The 22,350-nt window shown below is 67.1% G+C and overlaps 2 protein-coding genes across 4 annotated transcripts; both read right to left on the minus strand.

The window, feature by feature from the left end:
* Nucleotides 1–1,494: 1,494 nt before the first annotated feature.
* GHDC (GH3 domain containing) lies at nucleotides 1,495–4,873 on the minus strand. Its single transcript, XM_084301190.1, has 8 exons — nucleotides 4,578–4,873; nucleotides 4,313–4,443; nucleotides 3,647–4,223; nucleotides 3,226–3,415; nucleotides 3,074–3,145; nucleotides 2,830–2,963; nucleotides 2,631–2,719; nucleotides 1,495–2,256 (listed from the first exon to the last, which is right to left on the minus strand). The coding sequence occupies exons 1-8, from the start codon at nucleotides 4,846–4,848 to the stop codon at nucleotides 2,056–2,058; spliced, it is 1,665 nt and encodes a 554-aa protein (XP_084157316.1). The 5' UTR covers nucleotides 4,849–4,873; the 3' UTR covers nucleotides 1,495–2,055.
* Nucleotides 4,874–5,559: 686 nt separating this feature from the next.
* On the minus strand, nucleotides 5,560–21,942 carry LOC311218501 (signal transducer and activator of transcription 5B). Of its 3 annotated transcripts, XM_084301187.1 has the most exons (20): nucleotides 21,808–21,942; nucleotides 13,535–13,632; nucleotides 11,707–11,844; nucleotides 11,380–11,536; nucleotides 11,177–11,266; nucleotides 10,698–10,872; nucleotides 10,488–10,618; nucleotides 10,260–10,411; nucleotides 10,023–10,178; nucleotides 9,734–9,913; nucleotides 9,539–9,626; nucleotides 9,171–9,293; nucleotides 8,943–9,035; nucleotides 8,578–8,784; nucleotides 8,046–8,140; nucleotides 7,833–7,963; nucleotides 7,370–7,540; nucleotides 7,117–7,168; nucleotides 6,687–6,794; nucleotides 5,560–6,586 (listed from the first exon to the last, which is right to left on the minus strand). In XM_084301187.1, the coding sequence occupies exons 3-20, from the start codon at nucleotides 11,832–11,834 to the stop codon at nucleotides 6,460–6,462; spliced, it is 2,364 nt and encodes a 787-aa protein (XP_084157313.1). In that variant the 5' UTR covers nucleotides 11,835–11,844; nucleotides 13,535–13,632; nucleotides 21,808–21,942; the 3' UTR covers nucleotides 5,560–6,459. The 3 variants fall into 3 exon arrangements, with proteins under 3 accessions (XP_084157313.1, XP_084157314.1, XP_084157312.1); XM_084301188.1 differs by lacking the exon at nucleotides 13,535–13,632 and having other exon boundaries at nucleotides 7,385–7,540; XM_084301186.1 differs by lacking the exon at nucleotides 13,535–13,632.
* Nucleotides 21,943–22,350: the final 408 nt, after the last annotated feature.

The following is a 22,350-nucleotide window of genomic DNA, read 5'->3' on the forward strand; positions in this document are numbered from 1 at the left end:
GTTCCCCCCCCCCCTCCTCCTCTTCCTCCTCCTCCTCCTCCTCTTCGTCCTGCCCGCCCCGGGCTGCAGCGGCGCACGGCGGAGAGCGGGGCCGGGCACCGGGCACCGGCACCCCCAGGGCCTCCGCCCAGCGCTGCAGCGCATGGGCTTGGTGGCCGCCCCAAAGCGCCGGGCCCCCGGCCAAGGCTGCACCCGGCAGCTTGGTCCTAAATGAGCCTGCAAGCTGGTACCCAAAGCCAGCCCCGTACCCAAAGCCACCCTGGCATCCTGCAGCCTGGCGCCCAAACCCAGCCCGAATCTTGCAGCCTGGTGCTCAAATCGACCTTGCACCCTGCAGCCTGGTACTTGCATCCTTGCACCCTGGCATCCTGCAGCCCAGTGCCCAAACCCTGCCCTGTCCCCAAACCCAGCCTGAATCTTGCAGCCTGGTGCTCTCAGACCGACCTTGCACCCTGCAGCCTGGTACCTGAAAGGAGCTTGCAGCCTGGCACCCTGCAGCCTGGCGCCCAAACCCAGCCTGCATCTTGCAGCCTGCTGCTCAGATTGATCTTGCACCCTGCAGCCTGGCACCCAAACCCAGCCCACACCCTGCAGCCTGGGACTCCGATCGACCTCGCGCCCTGCAGCCTGGCACCTGAAACAACCTCACACCCTGCAGCTCGGTGCAATGCCCACCCCAGCGCCTTGCTCGTCCAAGCAGGGGGGGCTCAAGGCTTTGCTGCAGGGCACAGCAGGGCCCCCAGGAAGGGCTGAGGGCGTGCACAGCACAGGCAGAGGGATGAGCAGCGCCGCAGGGCTCCCCAGCCTGTGTGCTGCTCTCTGCCAGCACCGGGGAGCCAGGAGCACCCCAGAGACCTGCCAGAGCCCAGCTTCACCCCTCTGGCCTTTATCCTGCACCCACCAACCCTGCTTTCCACCAAGCTCTGCCAGCACCAGGCGCACCTGATGCACGCCGGCCCAGCACCAGTATCCCTGCTAGGGCAGCAACCCCAAACCCTCCCCGGCCACGCCATTTCTCCCCTGCTTGCAACAGGAATTCTGCTCCAGGCTTTTCTTCCAGCAGGGGATGGGAGGGAAGGAGCCTTTGCATGATTCTCCTCCCTGGCAGGGAGGCTTTGGCTGCACCATGGGGGATGCTTCATGCCTGCCTTGTTTAAGACAATGTCTTCTGCCAGAGGCCCTGCTCGCCCCCACCCCGGTAACAGCTGCCTGCACAGCAGGCTCCCTAAGCACCACGGCTCAGAAGCCCTTAAAATAAACCTTAGCAAGCAGGAGAAAGGACCAGTCCCCGCCACGTGTCCCCACCAGACACTCCCAGAGCCCCAGGACAGACGCTGAACTGGTTAAATATTCATGGCTGACCCTTCCCCAGGACCGAGAGCAAACAACGGCAACTTCTCCTCAAAGCGGATGGTCGGGGTCGTCATCAAGAATCTCTTAACGAGGATTAAAAACGTACTATAAAAAAAAAAAATCAATCCCAGAGCGCTGCCCTTTGTTTATGTTTGAGAGATAATCCTCCTTTATTTTGCTTCTGTTCTTTAAAAAAAACATTAAAAAAGCCCTCGCTGGAGCTGATTGTTCCCGAAGCAGCGGACAGGGCTGGAGCCAGGCGGAGGGGCTCCTGCTGCCACCGCGTGCCCTGCCTGGGACATCCATGCCAGGGGACAAAATGCCACCGGGCCCCGGGGCTCCCCAGCTCCTGGGGAGGTTTCTGCTCTCACCCCTGTGCTGCCCACGGGCTGTGAGCACCGAGGTGGCCCTCGGGAAAGGCACGGGCACCTGCCCCTCTGAGGGCCAAGCCTGGCACACCCAGAAAGCCCCCGGAGATGCCCACCCACGCCCACGGTCCCCTTCTGTGCTCCCAAAAAGTCCGGAGAAGGGCCAGCAGCGGGCTCCAGAGGTGTGGCAGTGGGCACCGGCTTGAGTTTGCCACCTCCATCTGCTCCGCTCAGCCAAACCCCGTGGGGCTGGGTGCCCTCGCCCCCGCTAGGGATGCGCCCTGGCCCCGATCCCTCCCCGGCGGGCGCACACCAAGCAAACCCCAGGCTGCCCTTAGGAGATAACGGTGCCCTGGATGACGGCCAGCAGCCGCTCCTCCCGCAGGACCCTGGGCATGGGGACGGGGGAGCCCAGGGCCTCCCGCAGCTGGGCGAAAGCCCCGGCCCCCACCAGGTGCAGGCGCAGGGGCCCGATGCTGCCCTTGAAGCGGAACGATTTATAGACGGGGAAATCCTCCTGCAGGCAGTGGTCCAGCTGCAGAGAGACAGGGAGGAGGAGGCCCTCACAGGTCCTAAAACCGTTTTCCCTACAGAGCAGCTGCCACCCCCCCCAAAACACCCTGACCCCCCAGACCTCCCCGCTCCAGGGAAGCAGCCCCTTTGCCAAAAGCCCTCCTGCACAGCCGTGCCCGTGCACTCCCCCCCTGCATGCAGCAGCCCCACGGGCACTGCCTGCAGCCTCCTGCAGCCAGCACGGCTCGGCAAAGCTGTTCCCGAGGTGCCCAGGCTGCCGGCGAGCACTGCCACCGCGTGGCTGCGGGGCTGGCAGGGGGCGGGCAGGGAGCAGGCAGCAGGATCTGCAACTGCCTGCAGCCAGCAGAGCCCCCAAAACCCCGAGCCCCCCCTTACCTTGTAGCGCTGCCCCTCCGACAGGTCCCTCAGGCCCCGCAGCTCCACGAACACCTCGTAATGGGGGGCGCAGACCCCCGAGGAGGCGCCTGCAGCAGTGCCACGAGCACGTTAAAGCCACCCGCAGCCCCCAGCCCGGCTTGGGTGGTGCTGGCAACATTTCGGGGTGACCGGTGGGGCATTTTTGGGGGTGACTCACCCAGCAGGGAGCTCTCCACGCAGACATAGTCGATCAGGCGAGCGCCCGGCCACATGCCCACGGCACGGCACAAGCTCTGGCAGAAGCGCTCCTCGGGGATGCTCTCGCCCCGCACGCTCAGCACCTGGCTCTCCCTGCCGGTTTGGGCACGGGTGGGTGCCCCGTGCCGGGGGTGCCACCAGCACTTGCCCCGCACAGAGACACCCCCCCCCCGGTGAGGGATGCGGAGCTGGGGTGTCCTCACCTGCGCACGGGCTCCACCACGGGACACTGCTTGTTGAAGCCGGCCACCCTCAGCACCTCTCCGGCACGGCACCTGCGCAGGCACGGGGAGCGTGAGGCTGGTGGGGGGTGGCACAGGGCGTGCAGCCCCCTCCCGGAGCATGGCAGCAGCACCTGTACTCCCCGGGCCGGGCGGTCAGGACCAGCCTGTACTCCCGTCCCTCCCAGAGCTCGCCCAGCAGCACCGTCCGCTGCTCCTCCTCATCCTCAGCCGGGCAGGGCAGGAACTCGCAGAAAGCCCAGTTGGGGCACAGCAAGAAGCGGGGCTCTGGCTCCTCCGGCCACAGGTTGACACCGAGAAGAGCTGGACAGAGGGCAGCACCGGTCAGTGTGACCCCCCCCAAACCCCCTCCCTTCTCACCCCCTCCAAGAAGAGAGCAAGGGCACAGCTTTTTTTGGAGAGCTGAGAGATCTCTGCGGGGCAGGATGCTGCACGCAGCGAGGCACCCACCCCTGCCGGGCTTTGCGCTGCCGCATGACAGAGGTCCCCAAACCCACGTCCCCACAGGGACAGCCCTGCTCGGGCCGCACTCACCTCCTGCCGCCCGGTAGAAGGGGCAGTACAACGGCAGCCCCTTGCACTCGGCCTGGCGCAGGGCGTCGAGGTAGAGCCGCTCCCCGCCGTGCGCCGTCCCCACCACCACCACCTGCAGCCGCGGCCACAGGCGCTGCGCGATGCCCTCGAAGCCCCGGGCGCACTCAGCCCGCAGCTCGGCCGCCCGGGCGGCGTCAGGGACCAGCAACTCCTGCAGCCGGCCCCGCAAATCCTCGGGCAGCCCGTTTTGGGGGCTCAACCTGCCCAGCGCCAGGTCCTGGGCCAGCTCGGGCCAGCCGGAGCGCAGGGTCGCCAGCGCATCGTGCAGCTCGGAGGCCAGCCCGGCCTCCAGCACCCGCAGGGAGCGCGCCCGCAGGGCGAAAAGCAGCTGCACCCGCAGGGCTGCCGTCCTCGAAGGCAAAGCCCCCGCCTCGGGGGGCGAGCAGTACAGGGTGGGCAGGGGCCAGCCCGCCGGGGCGCGGGGGCGAGCGGGTGCCCAGCTGAGCAGCGCGGTGCTGCGGGGGGCCAGAGCCTGCGGGAAGGCGGCGTGGAGGGCGTCCAGGTAGAGCAGGGACCCCTGCGTGGGGAAGAGAGGTGAGGGATGCAGGGTGCTGGGCACTGTTCTGGGGGGTCGTGCTCCCCTCGGCAGCCCGGCTGCCCCCCTACCTGCAGCGGGGGCTCGCAGCTCCAGCAGCCCCGGAGGAAAGCCCAGAGGCTCAGCGGTGCCACCGTGTCCCCCTGCTCCCCATCAGCGCAGCCCCCCGTTAGGGGGTGACGCTCCCGAAAATCATCCGACCCTGCGAACAGACGGGGCGGGCTGAGACGCGCATCCCACAACCCCCCCCCCAGAACCCCAAAACCCCAAAACCTCAACTCTCCACTGCTTCTTAACCCCTCCCGGCCCACCGCAGCCCCCCCCCCCCGGGCTCACCCTGTGCCGTGCCGGGGGGCAGCAGCCCCCGCAGCCTCCGCTCCTGGCTGTGGCGCACGTCGGTGCCCAGCACCTCCAGGCGGCGCCGGTGCCACCGCGCGGCACGGCGGAGCGCGGCCAGGAGCAGGCGGGGGGGTAACGGGGGGGGCCCGGGCAGCACCGCGCACACAGCCACGGCCACGGCCACCGCCAGCAACAACCCGGTAGCCACCGGCAGAAGCAACCCGGGGGCCACCGGCAGCAGCATCCCGGGGGCCGTCGCCAACAGCATCCCGGGGGCGCAGCGCAACCGGAGACCCCCCCCCAAAACCCAGCACCGCGCCGCCGCCGCCCCCGGGACCCCCGCCCCTTGTCGCTGTCCTTTCCCCCCCCCCCCCCTTCCAGCCCCGTATCGGACCCGTTAGCACCGGGTCCGTCCCCCTCCCCCAACCCCCCCCCGGTGTTTTCCGTCTCCGGCAGAAATGACGGGCAATGAGCGCGACCGGGCCCGCCCGCTGAGTTCGTCCCCCCCCCCCCCCCCTCGGGGAAATGACCACAGGGCGGCTCCGCCTCCGCGTTAAATGACGGGGTTTATTTCCTTTTGTTTTCTCCTTTCTACAAATTAAAAAAAAAAAAAGAAAAAAAGACACAGCCCCGGCCCTAGACTCCAGCCCCCCCCCCCCCCCCTCCCCACGGGCCAACGCAGGCAGAGAAATAAATCGCGGTGAAAAAAACAAGAGCGAGCCCCTCCCGCCCTCCAAACCCCGGCAAGAGGCGGCTCCTTTGCTTTAAAAAAATAATAAAATAGTGCCATTTGTTTTGCTTTTTCCCTGGGAAAACGCCCCCAGCCCCCCCCCCATAAGCTCACCTGGAAGAGCATCACCTGCTGCCCGACCCCCTGGGGTGCAGACGAAGGGCTCCTTCCCCCCCCCCATCCCCAAACCCCCAAATTTATTAGGGCGGGGGGCTGCGCCCTCCCCAAGACACACGTGAAACGCAGGGCTTTTGTGTTACAAAAATATTCCGTGCTTTATTTACTCTGTGGTAGAAAAATAACATCGCCAGGCAACCAGAGTTTCGGGGACACGGATGGGACGAGGCTGGGGTGGGGGGGGGGAACGGAGGGCTCCCATCCTTCCCCCCCCCACCCCACCCCGTGCCCGTCCCCGCCGCCCTCGCTCCGGTTCCCCTCCCGCTCTGCCCCCCCCTCGCTGCGCTGGTGCTGGAGAGGCCAGAGGGGGACACGGCGGGGCTGGGAGCCGGGGGGGGGGGGGCTCCCGAAATCCTTGGGGGGCCAAAGGAGGAGATGAGGTCCAGGAGGGGACCCCCGATGGCGCAGAGCACCAGCACGGGCTATATCCCCCCCCCTCCCGCCCCATGCTCCCCCCCCCCCTCCCTTGGGGAACAGAGTCAAGGAGCTGAAAACACCAAGGCGCACACGTACATTCCTGGTGACGACTGCAGAAAAGCAAATCCAGGCCCCCCCCCGGCCCCCCCGCTCCGAGCAACCCCACTTTTTTTTTTTTTTTTTGGGGGGGGGGGGCACAGGACAAGGCTACGGGAAGCGGGGCAGCTCCTGGGGGGGGCCGGTGCTCACAGAAGCAGAAAGCCAAAGCTGGGCCTTTTTGAAAAGGAACATGGGGGGGTGGGTTGGAGGGGGGGGGGGGGGGGAACATGCGACAAATCCGCTGCCTTTTATACAAGGGCATAAACACCAAAAAGAGCCGGACACCACCCTGCGTTTCTGGACAGCACAGAGCAAATCTCTGGGGGCGAGACCCCCCCCAACATCGCCGCCTGACCCCCCCCCACCCCAGCTGGGCACAGAGACACGAACACAGCACAGTCCCCGCAGCGCCGGGGGGGGGGGGGGGGGCTGGCATGGGGCCGGGACGCCCAGGGGTCACGACTGGGCGTGGGGGATCCACTGACTGTCCATGGGGCGCCGCAGCAGCTCCTCCACGTGCCTGGCCACGTCCATGGTGTCGTCGAGGTCGAAGTCGCCCTCGGGGTCCAGCACGGCGTCGGGGCTGCGGGAGGCATGGGGGGGGGGGGTGAGGTTTGGGGTTAGGGACAGGTTGCTGGAAGTTGGGGGGGGGGACACACACAGACGAGGGAGCCGATACCTACTTCTGGGCATACATGTTGTAATGGGGCTGGGAGCAGACGGCGGGCGAAGGAGCCTGGTCCATGTAGGTGGCCCCCCCGGGGGCAGCGTCGCCTGATGCGCTGACAAACCTGCGGGGACGAGGTGGCACGGGCTGGGACGCGGGTACGTCCCGGGAAATTCACCCACCTCCCCCCAGGGACCCAGACCCCAAACCCTATCCTTATCCCCATAAAGAGCAGCGACCAAGGTCCCAACCCCGCTGGCTGGGGGGGAATTTGGTCTTTTTGGGGGGCACAGCAGCCCCCAGGAAGCCCCCTTGCTTGGCCACGGGCACCGTGCTCTCCTCGCCCCCCAGCGCTGACCCCTAGGGTTGGGGGGGGGCAGGGATGCAAAGCCCCCGAGCTGGCTCCCCAGGGATGATCCCGCGGGACCGTGCAGCCTCGTACTTACTCTGGCACTACTTGCTTGATCTGTGGCTTCACGTACCCATCCACGGCTTTAGCTAGAGCAAAAAAAAAAACAAAAAAAAGGCAGTGCTGAGGCTTGGAGCAGGAGGCGGGTGCTGGGGGCTCACGGCACGGCGAGCTGCAGGGCCCCCCCCCGGGCTGGATGCGGCCCCGGGCAGGGGGTGCCGGCGAGCCCAGGCTCCCCCCCGGTAGGATGCAGAGAGAAGGATGCGTGAGGGGTGAAGGGGCAGCGCTACCTGGCGTGGACTCACAGAGAACCGGCGTGTAGTACTTGGAGAAGACCTCGTCCTTGGGCCGGTCGGGGAACACGTAGATGAGGTAACTGAGGTCCCCGAGGCGGTCGGCCAGGGAGCGGATGGAGAAATCCCTGGTGGTGAAAGGCATCAGGTTCCAGAACATCCTCTCAGCTGGAAAACAAGAGCGAGGACTGCGATGACGCCCGGGGCTCGCCGTGACTGCGAAACCAGCCCAGAAAATCCCAGGTTCCTGCGTTTTATCCTTCCCACAGCATTTAGGGACGAGGCGGGAGCTCAAGGGACCTGGGGGCAGCTGTGCCTGGCGGTGACAGTGCTGGCACCGAGGGGACACGCAGAAGGTGCCGAAGGAACACCACGAGCCCCACGGACGGGGACGCATCGGTGCCCAAACTGGGAAAGCCAAGCACAGGGGGGGGGGGGAAAAATCGAGGGCTGCGCTCACCGGAGTCGAACTTCCACGCGATGGTGATGCCGCCGATCTCCGAGTCGCTGAAGCGCAGGAGGAAGGTGCCGTCGGGCTTGTTGATGAGCAGGTCGTGCGCCTGCTGCTTGTTGACGAAGCCCAGAATGGCCCTAGGCACAGCGAGGGCGTCAGGGCGGGCAGGGGGGGGGGGGCACGGGGTGGCACGCACAGGGTGGGGGGGAAGGCTCTTACCCGTCGTTCCAGTGCGGCTTCAAGTGTTTCTTCAGCACCTCCATCACGCCGTCGAACCACTGCCAGAAGGTGTAATTCCTCCCGGGCAGGTTTTCCTGGTGAAATGCCCAGAAAATGAGCGCTCTTGTCTCCAGACACACAGCTGCTGTCAGACAGCACGAGCCCACACGGAGACCTGGCCCATGGCACGGAGGCTAATGCTGCAAAGCCAGGCACCAGCTGGCCTTGTAGCAGCGCCCAGCCCCACGGCACAGCCCCGGGGGAACCCCAGCAATGCCTCCCCGAGGGCGCAGAGCACGGCTCCAGCCCCCCATAACCTTCCAAGCACGGCAGGCAAAGCCTCTGCCCCGCTGCAGCTGGCTCCTGTTTGGCTTTTGCACCACTCTGACAAAACCCTGGGAGGAACATGCCCCATCCCATCCCTCGGCACAAGCGCTGGCACCGTGGGCGTAGCAAAGCCTCGGTCCCGGCGCACGGCAGCACCCCGGGGCTCCCCGTACCCCCCTCCCCCGGCACCGAGCCGCCCCCTCACCCGGTTGAACTGGGACCAGGACACCGTGGTGCTGCTGTAATCCTCCAGGTGGGTGCTGGTGCTGTTGAAGAGCTTCTGCGCCAGGAACACCAAGTTCTCCTTCGTCAGCCCGCGGCTGCTCTGCACCTCCGCCTTGAACTTCATGTTGAGCGCCTCGCAGAGCTGCGGCCACTGCACCTTGTCGGGCACCGCGAAGGGGACACGGCCCTGGGGGGGGGGGGACAGGACACAGCGCAGGGTCAGCATGGAGCGCTGCCCCCCCGCCATCACCCAGCCCCACCAGGTGAGCCCTGCTCCCTCCCGCAGCCCCCTGAGGGGGATACGGAGCCCCTCCGGTGTCCCCCCCCATGGGTGGTGGCACTCACAGGCTCCGCAAAGGCGTTGTCCCAGAGCACGGTGGCTGTGGCGTTGTTGTCCTGGCTGCCATGCACGATCACCACCACGGGCAGGGACAGCGTCTGCCGGGAGGGAGGACAGCGGGACGGGGCTGAGATGGGAGGGGACGTGGGGCACCGCGGCCGCCCCATGGCCCCAGCCCAGCCCCACAGCGTGGGCACGGTGCCCCGCAGCTCGCCGGGGGTTGGTGGCTTTACCTTCACCTGGAAGACCAGCTCGTTGCCACCGACGCTGAACTGGGACTCGAAGAGGATGGTGAACTTCTCCTCCGTCACCGACTCAGCGCCGCGGCGGTCCGAGCGCTTGATCCGCTTCAGGGACTGCAGGGACACGAGGGGTGAGCACGGGGGGGGCAGCTGGGGACAGGTGAGGACACAAGGGGACAGGGGACAGCTGGGGACACGAGGGGTGAGCACACGGAAGGAGAGCTGGGGACACGACCTGCGAACACGGCAGGGATGGCAATGCGAAGGGTGACCGCAGGGGGACACGGCACGGATGGGGACACGAGGGGACAGGGGACGGGGTGAGCGTTGGGACAGGGGGACGGGGGGGGGGCTCTCACCATGTTGCGGAAGTGGGCGCTGAGCGTGCCGGTGGCCTGGTGATACTCCATCACGCAGCAGTTGTTGAGGATCTCCCCACTGCTCTCACTGCGTGGGAACACACGGGGTCAGGGGGACCACCAGGACGGGGGGCAGCCCCCCCCCGGGGTCCTGCTGCAGTGTGTCCATCCCCCCCCACCACCCCAGGGCATTACTTGCGGGTGCTCTCGTTCTTCAGCAGGGCCTTGGCTTGCTGCTCGCTGATGATGGTGGCCTTCACCTGGGGGGGGTTCATGTGCACGTTCAGCTTCCCCCCCACCAGGAGCCGCACGGTGGCCGCGAACTTGGTCTGCGTCTTCAGCACCTGGGGGGGCTGCTTCTCGATGATGAAGGTGCTGGGGGGGCACGGGGGTCAGGGGCAGGCGGGCACAGAAGCCCAAGGCCCCCAAGCGGCCCCCCTAAACCCCCCCCCCCCCCCCGAGCCCACGTGGAGGCCGCCTCTACCTGGTGACCAGGGCAGAGATGATGTCAGTGATGGTGCCGTTCAGCTCCGACAGCATCTCCTCCACGGGGCCGGGGATGGGCAGCTGCTGGCACAAGTGCTCGGCCCGGCGGATCTGCTGCCGGTTCTGCCAGATGATCTCCGCCAGCTTCTCGCACCTTGGGAGGGAGGCAGCGAGGCTCAGCACCCGCCGTGCGGGGCCTCAGCACCCCCCCCTGCTTCTCCCCCGGCGCACCCACCAGGTCTGCAACACGTCCAGGGTGCCCTCGGGGGGACCCCCGTTCCCCGCCAGCTGCTGCCGGCGCTTCCACTGGATCAGCTCGTCGTCCAGGATGGTCGTTTGCTGCTTGCGCAGCAGCTGCAGCGTCTTCTGGTGCTTCTCGGCCAGCTCCTGCGAGGCGGCACGGTGTCACGGGGCGCGGGGACGGCGGCACAGCCGGCGCGGGGGACGCTCCCCCGGCACTCACCACGCGGTACTGCTGTAGTGTCTGGGCCTCCCGGTGCAGCCAAGCCTCCAGCGACGCCTTCTTCTGCTGCAGCGTCGTCTCCCGCGACAGGCGCTCCTGGGGACCCAGCTGGGAGAGCTGGGAGAACTGGGCTGGGGGACGGGGCGCAGCGTCAGGGCCAGCGCCGCCGGCGCCCGGGTCCCCGCGTCCCTTCCCCGTCCCCAAATCCACCTTGGAGGCGCATGTTCTCCTGGTACTGGATGATGAAGTACTCCTGCGTCTGCTGCAGCTTCTTGAGCTCGTTCTCCGAGTCCTGCGTGATGAGCCGCAGCTCCTCGAAGGTCTGGTTGATCTGCAGGTGCTTCTGCGACATGGCATCCACCAGGGAGCCGGCCGGAGAGGGGCTCTGCATGGGCACCACGAGCACTCAGCATGGGCTGGGAGACCCTCCCCGCCCCACCTGGGTGCTGGGGGGCAGTGGGGACCCTCCCCAATACACCTGGGTGATGGGGGGCAATGGGGACCCTCCCCAATACACCTGGGAGCTGGGGGGCAGTGGGGACCCTCCCCAACCCACCTGTGTGCCGGGCACCCCCTGCCTCAGGGCTGCTCCCACAGCCCGGGTGACGGAGACCCCCAGCACGCCCCCACCCCACAGGACCCACATCCTCCCCCCCCCCCAAATTCTGATGCCCTCAGCCCCCACTCACGTTGTTCGCCTCCCGCACCAGCCTCTGCTCGTGGTAGAGGATGTGCCGGATGCAGCGCACCAGCTCCATGGGGCAGCGGTCGTACGTGTTCTGCAGGGGAGACGCAAATTGAGCCAGGCGTGGGGCAAGGACCGGGGGGGGGGGTCCTTGCCCCACCACCACCTTTGGCCCCCACCCGCCGCATCTCCCCCATCCCCACTCGCCTGCAGCTGCGTGGCGTAGTGCCCCAGCTTGATCTTCAGCAGGAAGCCGTCTTCACCCACTTGGTGATCCGCCTTCTTCTGCAGCTCCTGGATCAGCCCCTCCAGCAGCTGCGTCGCCTTCACGTTCTCCTGGGGGTTGTCGAGGTCGATGGAGTCCCTTGAGAGGAGGGAGGGGGACACAAAGGGACACAGAGAGATGGCATCAGGACAGCCCAGCCCCACGGGTGGGACTCGGCACATCGGGGACCCCCGGCACGGATGCTGCCGAGGTTGGTGGCGGGGTGGGGGGCAGCAGGATCTGCAGGGACGGGCGCCCCCCCGACCTACCATGCCTGGCTCTCGATCCACTGCGACAGGTAGTGCCGCACCTCGATGGGGAAGTGCTGCCCGTAGAGAGCCTGCATCTGCCGCAGGGCTTCGCCCTGGAGCTGCTGCGCCTGGATCCACACCGCCATGGCTCACCACCTGCCGGGGACACGCAGAGGGTGGGCATCACGCGGGGGGCGCCAGGCACCGAGCACCCCCCAAATTTGCAGGAGCTTCCTGGCTTCTCCGGCACCAAGTGCTGCCGGTGTCACCGCCACAGAACAGGGGGACCCCGGCTGCGTGCCACTCGCTGTTTTCTAGGGACAGCCCTCGGAGAGCTCTGCTGCCTCGGCCACGCCACGCAGCCGTGGTTTCCCTTTGCAGCGCCGTGGGCGCGCGGCCAGGGAAGCGAGGAGGGATGGAGGGGCTGGAGAGGAGCCCCAGTGGCCAGGAGCAGCCCCCATGGTCACACAGCAGCACAGCCGCCCACCCTGTGCCCCAGCGCCGCAGCTTGGGGCTCTACCAAGCGCCTTTTGGGGTGGCCCTGGCATCCCCACCGCCCCTCGGGTCACCACGGGGCAGCCACACACACACCAGAGGCAGCAGGGAGACGGCACCTCTGAAAAGCCAGAGCTTTCCTCCACACCCTACCCCATGCACAGGAAGAGGAACAATAACCCAGTTGGCTATAAATGATTTTTTCCCCTATAAAAAGCAAGGAACATTTCCACATTCACGGAAAAGGCGCCGAGTTCCAAACCCTTCTGGTAAGGAGGACCTGGGGGAGGCAATAAAAACCGAAAGCGATGAGGGGCAGGGGAAGGGGGGAGGCCGACAGCAGGATGCGTACGGGCAGTCAGCAATTGCGAGCGATTGATAAGAGGCACCGATGGAAAACGCTGCTGCTGGCAGAGCTGCAGGGAACGCCAGGAGCATTTTTTTCACTGCACTAGGAACGGATGAAACCCCGGGAGCAGCCCGAGCCCAGCGCAGGGGCGTCGGCACGGATGAAACCCAAAGAAACGCTGCTCCTCCTATCCAAAGGGGGTGATGCATTCCCAGCGCACAGCAGCAGAACGCTTCCTATTCCACTTCAGCGGGTTGTTAAGCAACAAGTATTCCTCTGCCGCTGCGGTCAGCTCGCCATCAGGGCGGACAAAAGGCTGCGGCCTTGGAGCAGGAGCTGTGAACGTTGCTGCTGGGAACGGCCGGGCGCAAACCGAGCCAGCGGCACGCCAGTGCTGGTGAGGGGAGCAGGACGGCGGGGACAGCCCCAAAAAGCACTCGAGATGAGCTCCGACACACTCCCTATGTCCAAAAAGCATCACCAATGCATCCGTGGGCTTATTTTGGTCTCCTGTGCCTCACCCCCAGACTGGCAAACCTCCCCGGGGAGCCGCAGGGTGCCCGCAGCCAGCCCCTGCCGTCACAAGGGGACCTTCCCCACCACGAGAGCCAGCCACGGCCTCAGCACGATCCCAAAAGGCCCAGCAAGCCCCACAAAGGGCATCCCCACCCCGCAGAGCATCCCGAGCCCGCGGCGTGGCCACACAGCGGCCGAGGTGCCGCGCTTTGCCAGCAGCCCCACGCTCCTGCATCCCTCGGGCAGAGCCAAGAGCAATCGGTGCCTCGGCCGGACCCAGGACCAGCACCGTCCCCCCCGAGCAGCACCCAGGGCCAGCTGCAGCACCCGGCCACATGCACGTTCCAACGATTGCAAGGGACGGGTAATTGCAGTGGTTTGAAGCTGCTTTGCATGTACTTAGTGCTGGCAGCGAGCTGTAATCCCACCCATTACCGCAGCTCGGTTAACCAGCAGCAGCTCAACAAGCCACAGCGACTCGCTCACCGGTGACTTAGCGCCTGCCAGGCTGCGCGCACGGCGGCTGGACAAGGGTCGGGGTCGGGGACTGCAGCCCCCGAGGGGACAGCTCGGGCAGGGGATGCCTGTGGAGAGAAGGATGGGAGACGTGGACGATGCTTCAGTGTCCAGCAGCCCCACTGCCCAATCGGCATTGCCAAAGTGGCTGCAAAATGGGCGAAATTCACCTAAAAGAGGTTTCCCGGCGGGATAAAGGTGGTGACATGGGGAGGAACGCATGGAAGGGTGTGGGATTGCGGGTGGCCAAGGGACACTTGCAGGGCCCGGTTATGGCCAAAGCCCCCCCTTGGCAGCTCTGGAGCCTCCCAGACTTAACAGCGGGCCGACAGCCAGCTCCGGATCGCGTGCTGCAGGAAAGCCCGAGCCCAGGGGCGAGCAGACAAAAGGAGGGAAATGTCTCACAGGGCGAGGCTGGCGGCGGCGCGTTCCCATGCGCAGCGAGCACGGCAAAGCCCTGCCGCGGGCAGCTCCGGCCCCAGGGCTTGCTGCTGCCCCAGTGAGCCGTGGGGTGCTGATGGGATGCTCATGGCACAGAGCTGAGGGATGCTCACGGGGCGCTCATGGCACAGCCGTGGGATGCTCGTGGGGCACTCATGGCACAGCCATGGGGTGCTCGAGGCACCCAGTCATGGGATTCTCGCAGGACACTGGTGGCACAGAGCTGTGGGATGCTCGTGGCACAGCCATGGGACGCTCGTGGGGCACTCGTGGCACAGCCATGGGATGCTCGAGGCACCCAGCCATGGGCTGTGGGATGTTCACGGCACACCCATGGGATGCTCGTGGGGCACTCGTGGCACAGCCATGGCACACTCCTGACACTCAGCTCACACCCCAGGCTCATCCCCTGCCCTCACCCCAACACCTCCACCGAATGCAGCCCCAGCTCCCTTCCCTCTCCCCGCAGAGCCAGCTAAAGCCCTGGGGGGGCCCCCCCAAAGGGCTCTGGCTACACCCCCCCAGCACGCCAGCCCCGTGCAGCCCCTCTGCCGCCGTGGCTCCCGCGCTGCCCTTTGCCTGGCGCTCCCCCGGCCCCGCAGAGGGGGGGTTCTGGGTGCAGCTTCCTTCCCGGCGGGGAGCGCGGGGCCCCACCAGCGGCGCCGGCTCCGTCCCGCCGGCACGTAGCAGCCCTGCGCCCGCCGCAGTAAACACAGGGACACGTGGTTTCTCGGCACCTCCGGGAGCCCACGATCGCTTCCAGGTCAGAGCCGGCCTCGCTGGCGGCCGCAGGGCCGGACCCTGAGCTCCCCGCAGGGTTGGTGCCGCTTTGGGGGTGTCTCCGGTCCTGCCCCGGGGGCATCACGCCTGCCCCTGCCGGGTGGGAACCCGCATCCCCCCCGAGAAGGGCAGCCCCGTGCTGGCTCCCCTCCGGGGCAGGATGCGGCCCCCAGCCCCCAGCCAAGCCCTGGGAATGGTAACGCTGGCAGCCAGCGGTGGCTGCTCGGCACATGGATGGGCTCCAGGACCCCCCCAGCCCCCTTGCAGACACCCACTCATCCCCTGCACGCCACACGTGTGCCTGGGGGACGCACGGAGCCCCCTGGGGCGGCCCCTCTCAGCTCAGCCCCCCCGGGGCTGCCCCAGCTCAGCCCCCTCGCCTCGCACGTGGCCGCTGCGCACCACGTCCTGCCCTGCCCAGAGGCACAAAGGGCTCGGCACGCACCCAAAAGGGCCCAGAGCCCACGGTCAGCCGTGCCACAGCCTCCCCACACACAAGTTTGGGGCGCTGGATGAGCCCCCGGCTATGGTTCCTGGTTTCTCCACGGCACCAGACCAGCAGCAGCGGCTGGGTGCCCGTCCCGTGGCCGTACTCACCGGGGTCAGCGCTGCTCTGCCTGCTGCGGCCCCCCTACCCGGGGGGCAGCCCGGCCACGGCTCCGGGCAGGCGCTGCCGGCGCAGCCGGGCTCCCGTTGCGGCCGTTTCGCAGGCTGCGAGCTACAGGAAGGAGCCGAGAGCAGCTATTTCCTTCCAAAATGTCAGCTGCCTGCGCAGTCGGGCAGCGCTGGGCTCCGGCAGCTTCCTCCGCTGCCGCCTGCATGGTGCGGCCGGGGGCACGGGGCCGGCGCCCCCTGCTCCTTAACCCCACAGCAGGGCACGGCCTCTCCTCGTGGGGCTGAGTCCCCCCCCAGGTGCCCCCACACCCGGAGGGCACCCGGGGAAGGACCCGGAGGACTGAGGTGGGAGGGATGCGGGAGGGATGGAGGGCTTGGACTCACCTGCGCCCCACGGCTCCGCTCGCGGCGCACGGCACCGGGGCAAAGCCCCTGGAGAGCAGCCCCCAGTTCCCCCCGCCTGCTCCGAGCTCCCCAGCGAGCTCTGGAGGGCAGCCGGTGCTGGAATTGGCGCGGCTCGCCCCTTCTACGCCTGCATGTGGTTTCCAGCTTTCGGTCGAGAGGTGGAGGCAGCGCCGGGCGCAGGAGGCGAGCTCCTTCTAGAAGCGCGGCGCCCTGATGGCTCCTGGTGGCCTCGTGCACCAGAGCGGCGGCAGCCGAGGGCTCGGCCCTGGCAGCATCGAGGGAGGCAGCGGGGTCGGTGCCCTGCCCGCCTCGAGCCTGCAGCCCCCTCTGGAAAGCGTCCGTGCTGGGGCAGGGGAACTGGGGGCTCACGGACGAGGCATCGGCGGCTCTGAAAATTCAATATTTCCTCCCCAGGGCAGGGCCGAGGGCTCTGGGCTCTCCCATCCGGCAGCGGCCCCGTGGGCCGGCGGCTTTGGGAGCCAAAATGGAGAACTTGAGCTCCGACAGGAACAAGGAAACCCCAAACACGGCCTGACGCTGTCCAGGGGGAGAAGCTGGCCGCGCACGTAGGTGGCAGCGTCCCACGTCCCCTGCGCAGCCTCAGCATGGGCAGGGAGCAGCGCTGCCACCCAAAAACCCGCTGCCGGTGACTCAGGGTGGCAGCAGGGACTGCCTTCAGGTGACACTACTCCGAGCCACCGGCGTCGGGTTTGATTTTGCCCTCTGGCATTTGCAGCCTTGGGGAACGCGTGGCTCCCCTCTGCAGATTTTCCCTCGCGACCACAAAGGGCCAGAAACCTGCGTAATAACAAAACCACCGAAATACCCAACGAAATCCCGGCGAAATCCCTCAAATCCAGGGGCCGAGAGACGACAGCTCCCGCCTGCTGCAGGAGCAGCCCCCCACTGCCCCCCCGGCTCACCCCAACCCCGCACGTCTGACCAAGCAGGGCATTTTCCCCGACACACCGAGCCCCCAGCCCTGCCCTACACCTCGGGAAGGCAGCGGCTGGGGATGCAGCACCCGTTGGACACGGTGCCAGCCCCTATTGGCACGGAGGGGACCGGGCACAGCCACCTGGGACCCGTGTCCCCCCCCACCCTGCACCCACGCGCCGCTAATTCCTGCTCAGACCCAGCACAAGCCCCGGAGGGCTGGGCTGATCGGCAGGCTGCGAGGATTAAGCTCATTGCAGCATCGAATTAGTCCCGATTTGGGGCTGGAGACACAATTTCATTTTATCTGCCATGCCTCAGCGAGCGCGCACAATCGGGCTAAGCCAGTTACCTGCCAAGTGGGATTTGCAGCGCGGAGCCCAAACGGGGCAGCGCAAGCACCCACAGCCCCGCTGCATCCCAGGGGGGGCACACGTGCAGGAGCCACCGCCGGGGGACCCGCAGGGACCCCCCCTCTGCCTCCCCCAGGGGTCCCGGCACAGCTGGCAGCACCTGGGCTCCCTCGGGTGCAGACGAGCAGCCAATTTGCGTGCCCGGTCAGGAGGAAAACTGCCTGCTGGCGGTGCATGCATGCCGAGGCTTCCCGCCCTGCTGCAGCACACCAGGCAGGCACTTCAGGGTATTTTTGGGGAGTTTTTAGGAGCTGAGGTGCAGGTGCCACAACGCAGCCCCGCGGGGAGGTGCTCTGGGAGCGGGGCAGCAGGAGGAGGGGGCACGCAAACACCCAGGGAAGCCGGGAGCAGAGGGAACTCGTCAGAATGGGAACAAAAAGCCAAAACACGGATGTTTGAGGCAACAAAATCCCATTCCTAACAGCACCCCGGGGTCCCTCGCATGATGGCAGCAGGGCTCAGCGTTTGCCTTCACGCTCCCAGTGCCCGGCGCACGCCCCAGCCACCCCGCGGAGCGGCACCGTGGGGATGTGACCCCACAACCACAGGGATCAAAAACCAGCTGGGTCCTGTCCGTGCCGTGCTGTGGCTCCTGCTGGGGGTGCGGGCAGGGCAGCGTGACCCCCCCGGCAGCGTTCAGGAGGCAAAGCACAGCCCAGGAGCTGGAGCCGGAGGCGCTCCGTGGGACGGCAGCGCCTGCTCTGCCTGCGGGAGCAGCACCCAGGGGCACCACGGCCCCAAATTCAGCGGTGACACTGGCCACAAGAGCGCGGGCTGCGCCGTGAATCCCCCTCCTAAACATTTCTAAGAGGCCTTGGTGACGAATGGGTTTATAAAAGGAGCGTGCCGGGGCCGAGGCAGCTGTGCCGTCGAGCCCCAAAGCGCCAGGGCTGTGCCTGAACAACAAGCAGGCCAGGGATCGTTTTACAGCTGTGTTTGAGCCCGGGCGAGGGGCTGCGATGTGCCACAAGCGAGACCTGCCTCTTTTCCCTGTAAAAGCTTTGCAGACAGACGAACACAAAGCCAGACAGGGGTACTCAGCCGCCGGGGCTGCGCAGGCACTCCCAGCCCCGGCCAAGCACCAGCCTTTTCCCCAATTCCCTCCCCAGGCAGAGCCCTGCCGGAGCCCGGCCTTTACGTAGCGCAACGAGGAGAAGACGCGAGGTCACGGCGAGAAACGGAGAGATTGCAAAACTCACCAGCGAGCGCTTCAGACCGGGGAGCAGCGTCGCGACCATGTCACCGATCGGCTGCGGCATCCCAGGCGGCCGCGCATCGCTCCTGGGCTGCGCGGATGGAGAGCGCGCCCCGGGGCGAGAAGCACGCCCTGCTGCAGGCAGCCGGCGCTCCTGGCCCCTCTGGTGCAGCTAGATGGGTGGATTCTGCTTTATCAGCAACTCGGCTCACCCCTATCGGCCAGGAAGCCGTGTTCACATGTGTGCCTCCCCCTCGACATTTCCCAACGCGGCAGGGAGAAGCAGTTCACGGCAACCGTACCTTTTATCAGCCAGCAGATGTTGCTAGAAACTGTTGCTGCATGTAAAATACGGGGCATGCCCGGCACGGCTTGGATCCCTGCACCGGACACGCGGTGCCAGGGTGAACACCCCCGCCCCCCTTCCTCCCGGGATCAAAACACTTGGGGGTTGCAAAATAGACACCCCCATGAAAGGAAAGGCACGCCACAGAAACATTACAGCTGTCCAGGCTGCTCCTCCTGGAGCATGCTGGAGCCCCGGGGCAGGCTGAGCCCAGCCAGCAGCCGGCACAGCCTCTGGGGCCAGAGCCCAGCCCTGACCCCCAGCACGGCTGGAGGGGGAGCCAGGAGGGGCACCGGCACCCGCAGGAGCCCCTCGAGCAAGGGGACGGTGCCCCTGCAACGCAGGCACCCCCACTCCACCTTCCTGCCGTGCCCGGGGACTGCTGCGAGGCCCCTCGAAGGCTTACAGTAATTCCTTGCAGAGCAAAAAGTCATTTCCCAGCTGACGGGGCCACTTTACTGTACGCAGCACGGCACAGTCACCACTCACCGCCCGGCCGCCCACGCGGGGCAGGAGTACAAGGAGCAGGGATTTTTTCGCGAGCAGGGTATCTGGGTTTTGCTATCACTCGAGAGTTGAGCTGGGAAACCCCACGGCGAGGACCTCACAGCCTGTTTGGAGTCAGCACTTCCCCTGCGGCGCGAGGGGAAGGTCCCTGCAGCGGCTCCGTGTCACTCACGGCGCAGAGCATCCCCCATGGGGCCACATCCCACCCCGAGGCACCGACGTCGTGCTGCAGAGGGACAAAACAGGCGCACTGAAGCCGGTGACACAGCTCCCGAGACAGCTGCCAGGGAGCCAGGCACCCCCCGAGGGACCACAGCAGAGGAAAAGCCACAAAACGCAGCGCTGGTGACAGCAGCCCATCGCTCCCTGCTTCGCTTCCAGTGTGGGGACCCCCAGGGTCAGGCTGTTGACGCCTCTCGGTCTCAGCGGGAGCTCCTCCTCCCACATTGTGCAGCACAGCACAACCAGTCGCCTCCCCAAGTGCTGGGGGCAAGCTCCGAGCTGCAGGGATGGTTGCAGAGCCCACGGTGAGGGTCTCCATCCTCGTGGCAAGCACTCGGGAGCCAAAACAAGTCAGGCTGGGATCCTGCCAGCTTTGGGAGCCCCGGAGATTGCTGCAGCTCCCCCATGGGTACGTGAAGCAGACGCCCCTAAAACCTTCACCTCTTGACCCCAGAGCAAGGCACCGGGCCCCAAGCACCCTCCCAGCACCTCCAGGTAAGGATTGCTGTGCCAGGATGCTTCCCCGATCCCCACGGCATGGGCCAGGCTCTCCAACCACGCCGTGCCAGATGCCCCGTGCAGGAGCCAGCACCAGGGCTTGCACAGCTCCATGCTGCAGCCACGAGCTCTGCTGGAGGTGCAGGGCTGGCAGGGGGGCCAGGGGTGTCCTGCTGCACCAGCACGGCCCACAGCGTGCTGCTGGTGAGAAGCACGCATGCTCACATCCTCTGAGCTTCCCAAGGACGTCGCCAAGAGCTGATGGCGTGTTGGGGTTTAACCCACCTTCCCCCCGAGCACGGGGGCCGGGCAGCACCGTAGCTCTGCTCCAGTCGCCATCCTCCAAAAGCCCCAGGTGCTCCACAGGCTCCCGGGGACTTTCTGAGCCGTGTCCTGCCACGGGTGAGCCCTGCTGCCCCGTGCCATGCTTTGGTTGTGCCATGCCGCAGCACGGCCCATCGATGAGAGCCAAGAGCCGCGGGCAAATTGCCGGGGGTCACCTCCCCTCCCCAAGCCACGGGGCTCTCCTGAGCAAGGTGGGGCACGTGGGGCTCCGACCGCAAGCTCTCAGGAGCCAACGGCCTCAGCTCCGCGCTGCCATCGGAGGTGTTACCGCCGTCAGCAGATCAGGCGGAGGTGCCTGAGCTGGGCCGTGCCCCCGGGGACGAGCCCTCAGCCAGGGCTGGGTGCTGGCACCCAGGGGGGCCCTGCAGCGTGGCCAGGAGCACCCGGAGAGCCTTGCCTGGCACGGGCCTGCCCGCTGGCCGGACCCATGCGGGGCCCTGACAGCTCCTATATCCTATCTGACAGGTGGCTCTCGCTCCCGAGGGGTTGTAATTAGCCCTGCTGCTAATGCCGGCCGGCAAACGAGTTGGGTGAAAGGCCACCGGGCGCTGCACGCCAGGGCGCTCTCACCGCTCCCATCTTGGACGAGGGATTTATTTTCCATCCCACTGAGGCTCTGCCCAGCGGCACGACGCCGCGCTCCCGAGCACCAGCAAGCAGGAGGGGGCTGCCCTGCGCCCCCCCCCCACGCCCGGAGGGGCGCCAGGCTCTCCAGGGTACTGCACAAGCAACCTCCCCAAACATTATTTGAGCACTTTTCGAGTTTCCTCCCTTGGGGCAGAGCCACTGACAAGTGGCCCCTTCCCACACCACCGCGTCCTCGGTGGCTCCAGCCCTGTAGACGCCGCCCCCCCCCCCGGTCCCGTGTGCCCCCTCCCGGTCCCGTTTCCCCCCCTCAATTCTGTGTCCCCTCCCGGGTCCGGGATGCGCCGTGACCCCCGCCGGGCTCCGCGCAAAGTCCGCGCCCCCCGCGGGGGCGTGCGCCCAGCCCGGCCCGCACCTGCCGGGCTCCGGGGGGCGCCGGAGGCACCCGGGGGGGACCGGGGAAGGCGGGGGCCAGGCGCTGCCGCCGCCGGGGCTCCCGGTCCCGGTTCGCCGTCGAAAGAAGCGAGGCCAAGGGCCCTGCGCCGGGCCCCGCCGCGAAGTTGCGTTTGGCCGCCGCGAGTTACGAAACAGCCAAAATATTTACCAAAAGGAGGGGGGAGAGAAAAAAATGTTTAAAAAAAAAAAAAAAAAAAAAAAGCAAAACCCAAAAAACTAAATTTAAAAAAAAAAAAAAAAAAAGAAACCAAACGGCACCGAAACCCCCGACGGCGCCTTGGCACGGCCGCAGGTGCCCCCCGCATCGCCCCCGGGGCCCCGGGAGCGCGGCGGCGCTGCACGGCACGGCACGGCCCGGCTCGGCACGGCTCGGCCCGGCCGCCCCCCGCGCCCTGTTTACGGCCGCGGAAAGCGAAAGCGGGCCCGGCTCGGCACGGCACGGCACGGCTCGGCACGGCTCGGCACGGCCCCGTTCGGGGGCCCCGCGCTCAGCCCCTACCTGCGGCCGCGGCGGCGGCTGCGGCTCCGCTGGCTCCGGCGGCTCCCGGCGCTCGGCTCCGCCGCCGCTCTGCCCCCTCCGGCCGCCGCCGCCGCCGCCGCCGCTGCCTGCGCCGCCCCCCCCCGCCGCCGCCCGGCCCGGCCCGGCCCCGCTCGGCCCCGCTCGGCCCGCCCCCGCCGCCCGGCACCGCCCCGCCCGGCACCGCCGCCGCCCCCCCCCCGGCACCGGGCACCGAGCTCCAGAATGGGGATTGGGAACCGGCACCGGGCACTGGGTACTGGGAACCGGCACTGGGTATTGGTACTGGTACTAGGTTTGGGCACCGGGTACTGGGTGTTGGCACCGGCACTGGGTGTTGGTACTGGTACCGGTTTTGGGCACCGGGCACTGGGCACCAGCACCGGGCATCGGTACCGGTACCGGGTTTGGACACCGGGCACTGGGTATTGGCACTGGCACCAGTATCGGTACTGGTACCGGGTTTGGGCACTGGGTGCCAGCATGGGGACTGGGAACCAGGTGTTGGTACCAGTACTGGGCACC

This window comes from Netta rufina (genome assembly GCF_964035555.1).
Source record: "Netta rufina genome assembly, chromosome: 24".
NCBI lineage: Eukaryota > Metazoa > Chordata > Aves > Anseriformes > Anatidae > Netta > Netta rufina.

Excerpts from the sequence above, each read along its gene's own strand:
- LOC311218501 (XM_084301186.1), bottom strand. The coding sequence starts at position 11,834 with ATGGCGGTGTGGATCCAGGCGCAGCAGCTCCAGGGCGAAGCCCTGCGG. Across the intron at positions 10,619-10,697 it reads GGAGAACATGCGCCTCCAAG|CCCAGTTCTCCCAGCTCTCC; the intron begins GTGGATTTGGGG and ends CCCGTCCCCCAG. Across the intron at positions 9,294-9,538 it reads GCGCCCACTTCCGCAACATG|TCCCTGAAGCGGATCAAGCG; the intron begins GTGAGAGCCCCC and ends GTGTCCCTGCAG.
- GHDC (XM_084301190.1), bottom strand. The coding sequence starts at position 4,848 with ATGCTGTTGGCGACGGCCCCCGGGATGCTGCTGCCGGTGGCCCCCGGG. Across the intron at positions 3,146-3,225 it reads GCCCGGCCCGGGGAGTACAG|GTGCCGTGCCGGAGAGGTGC; the intron begins GTGCTGCTGCCA and ends GTGCCTGCGCAG. Across the intron at positions 2,720-2,829 it reads CGTGGAGAGCTCCCTGCTGG|GCGCCTCCTCGGGGGTCTGC; the intron begins GTGAGTCACCCC and ends GCACTGCTGCAG.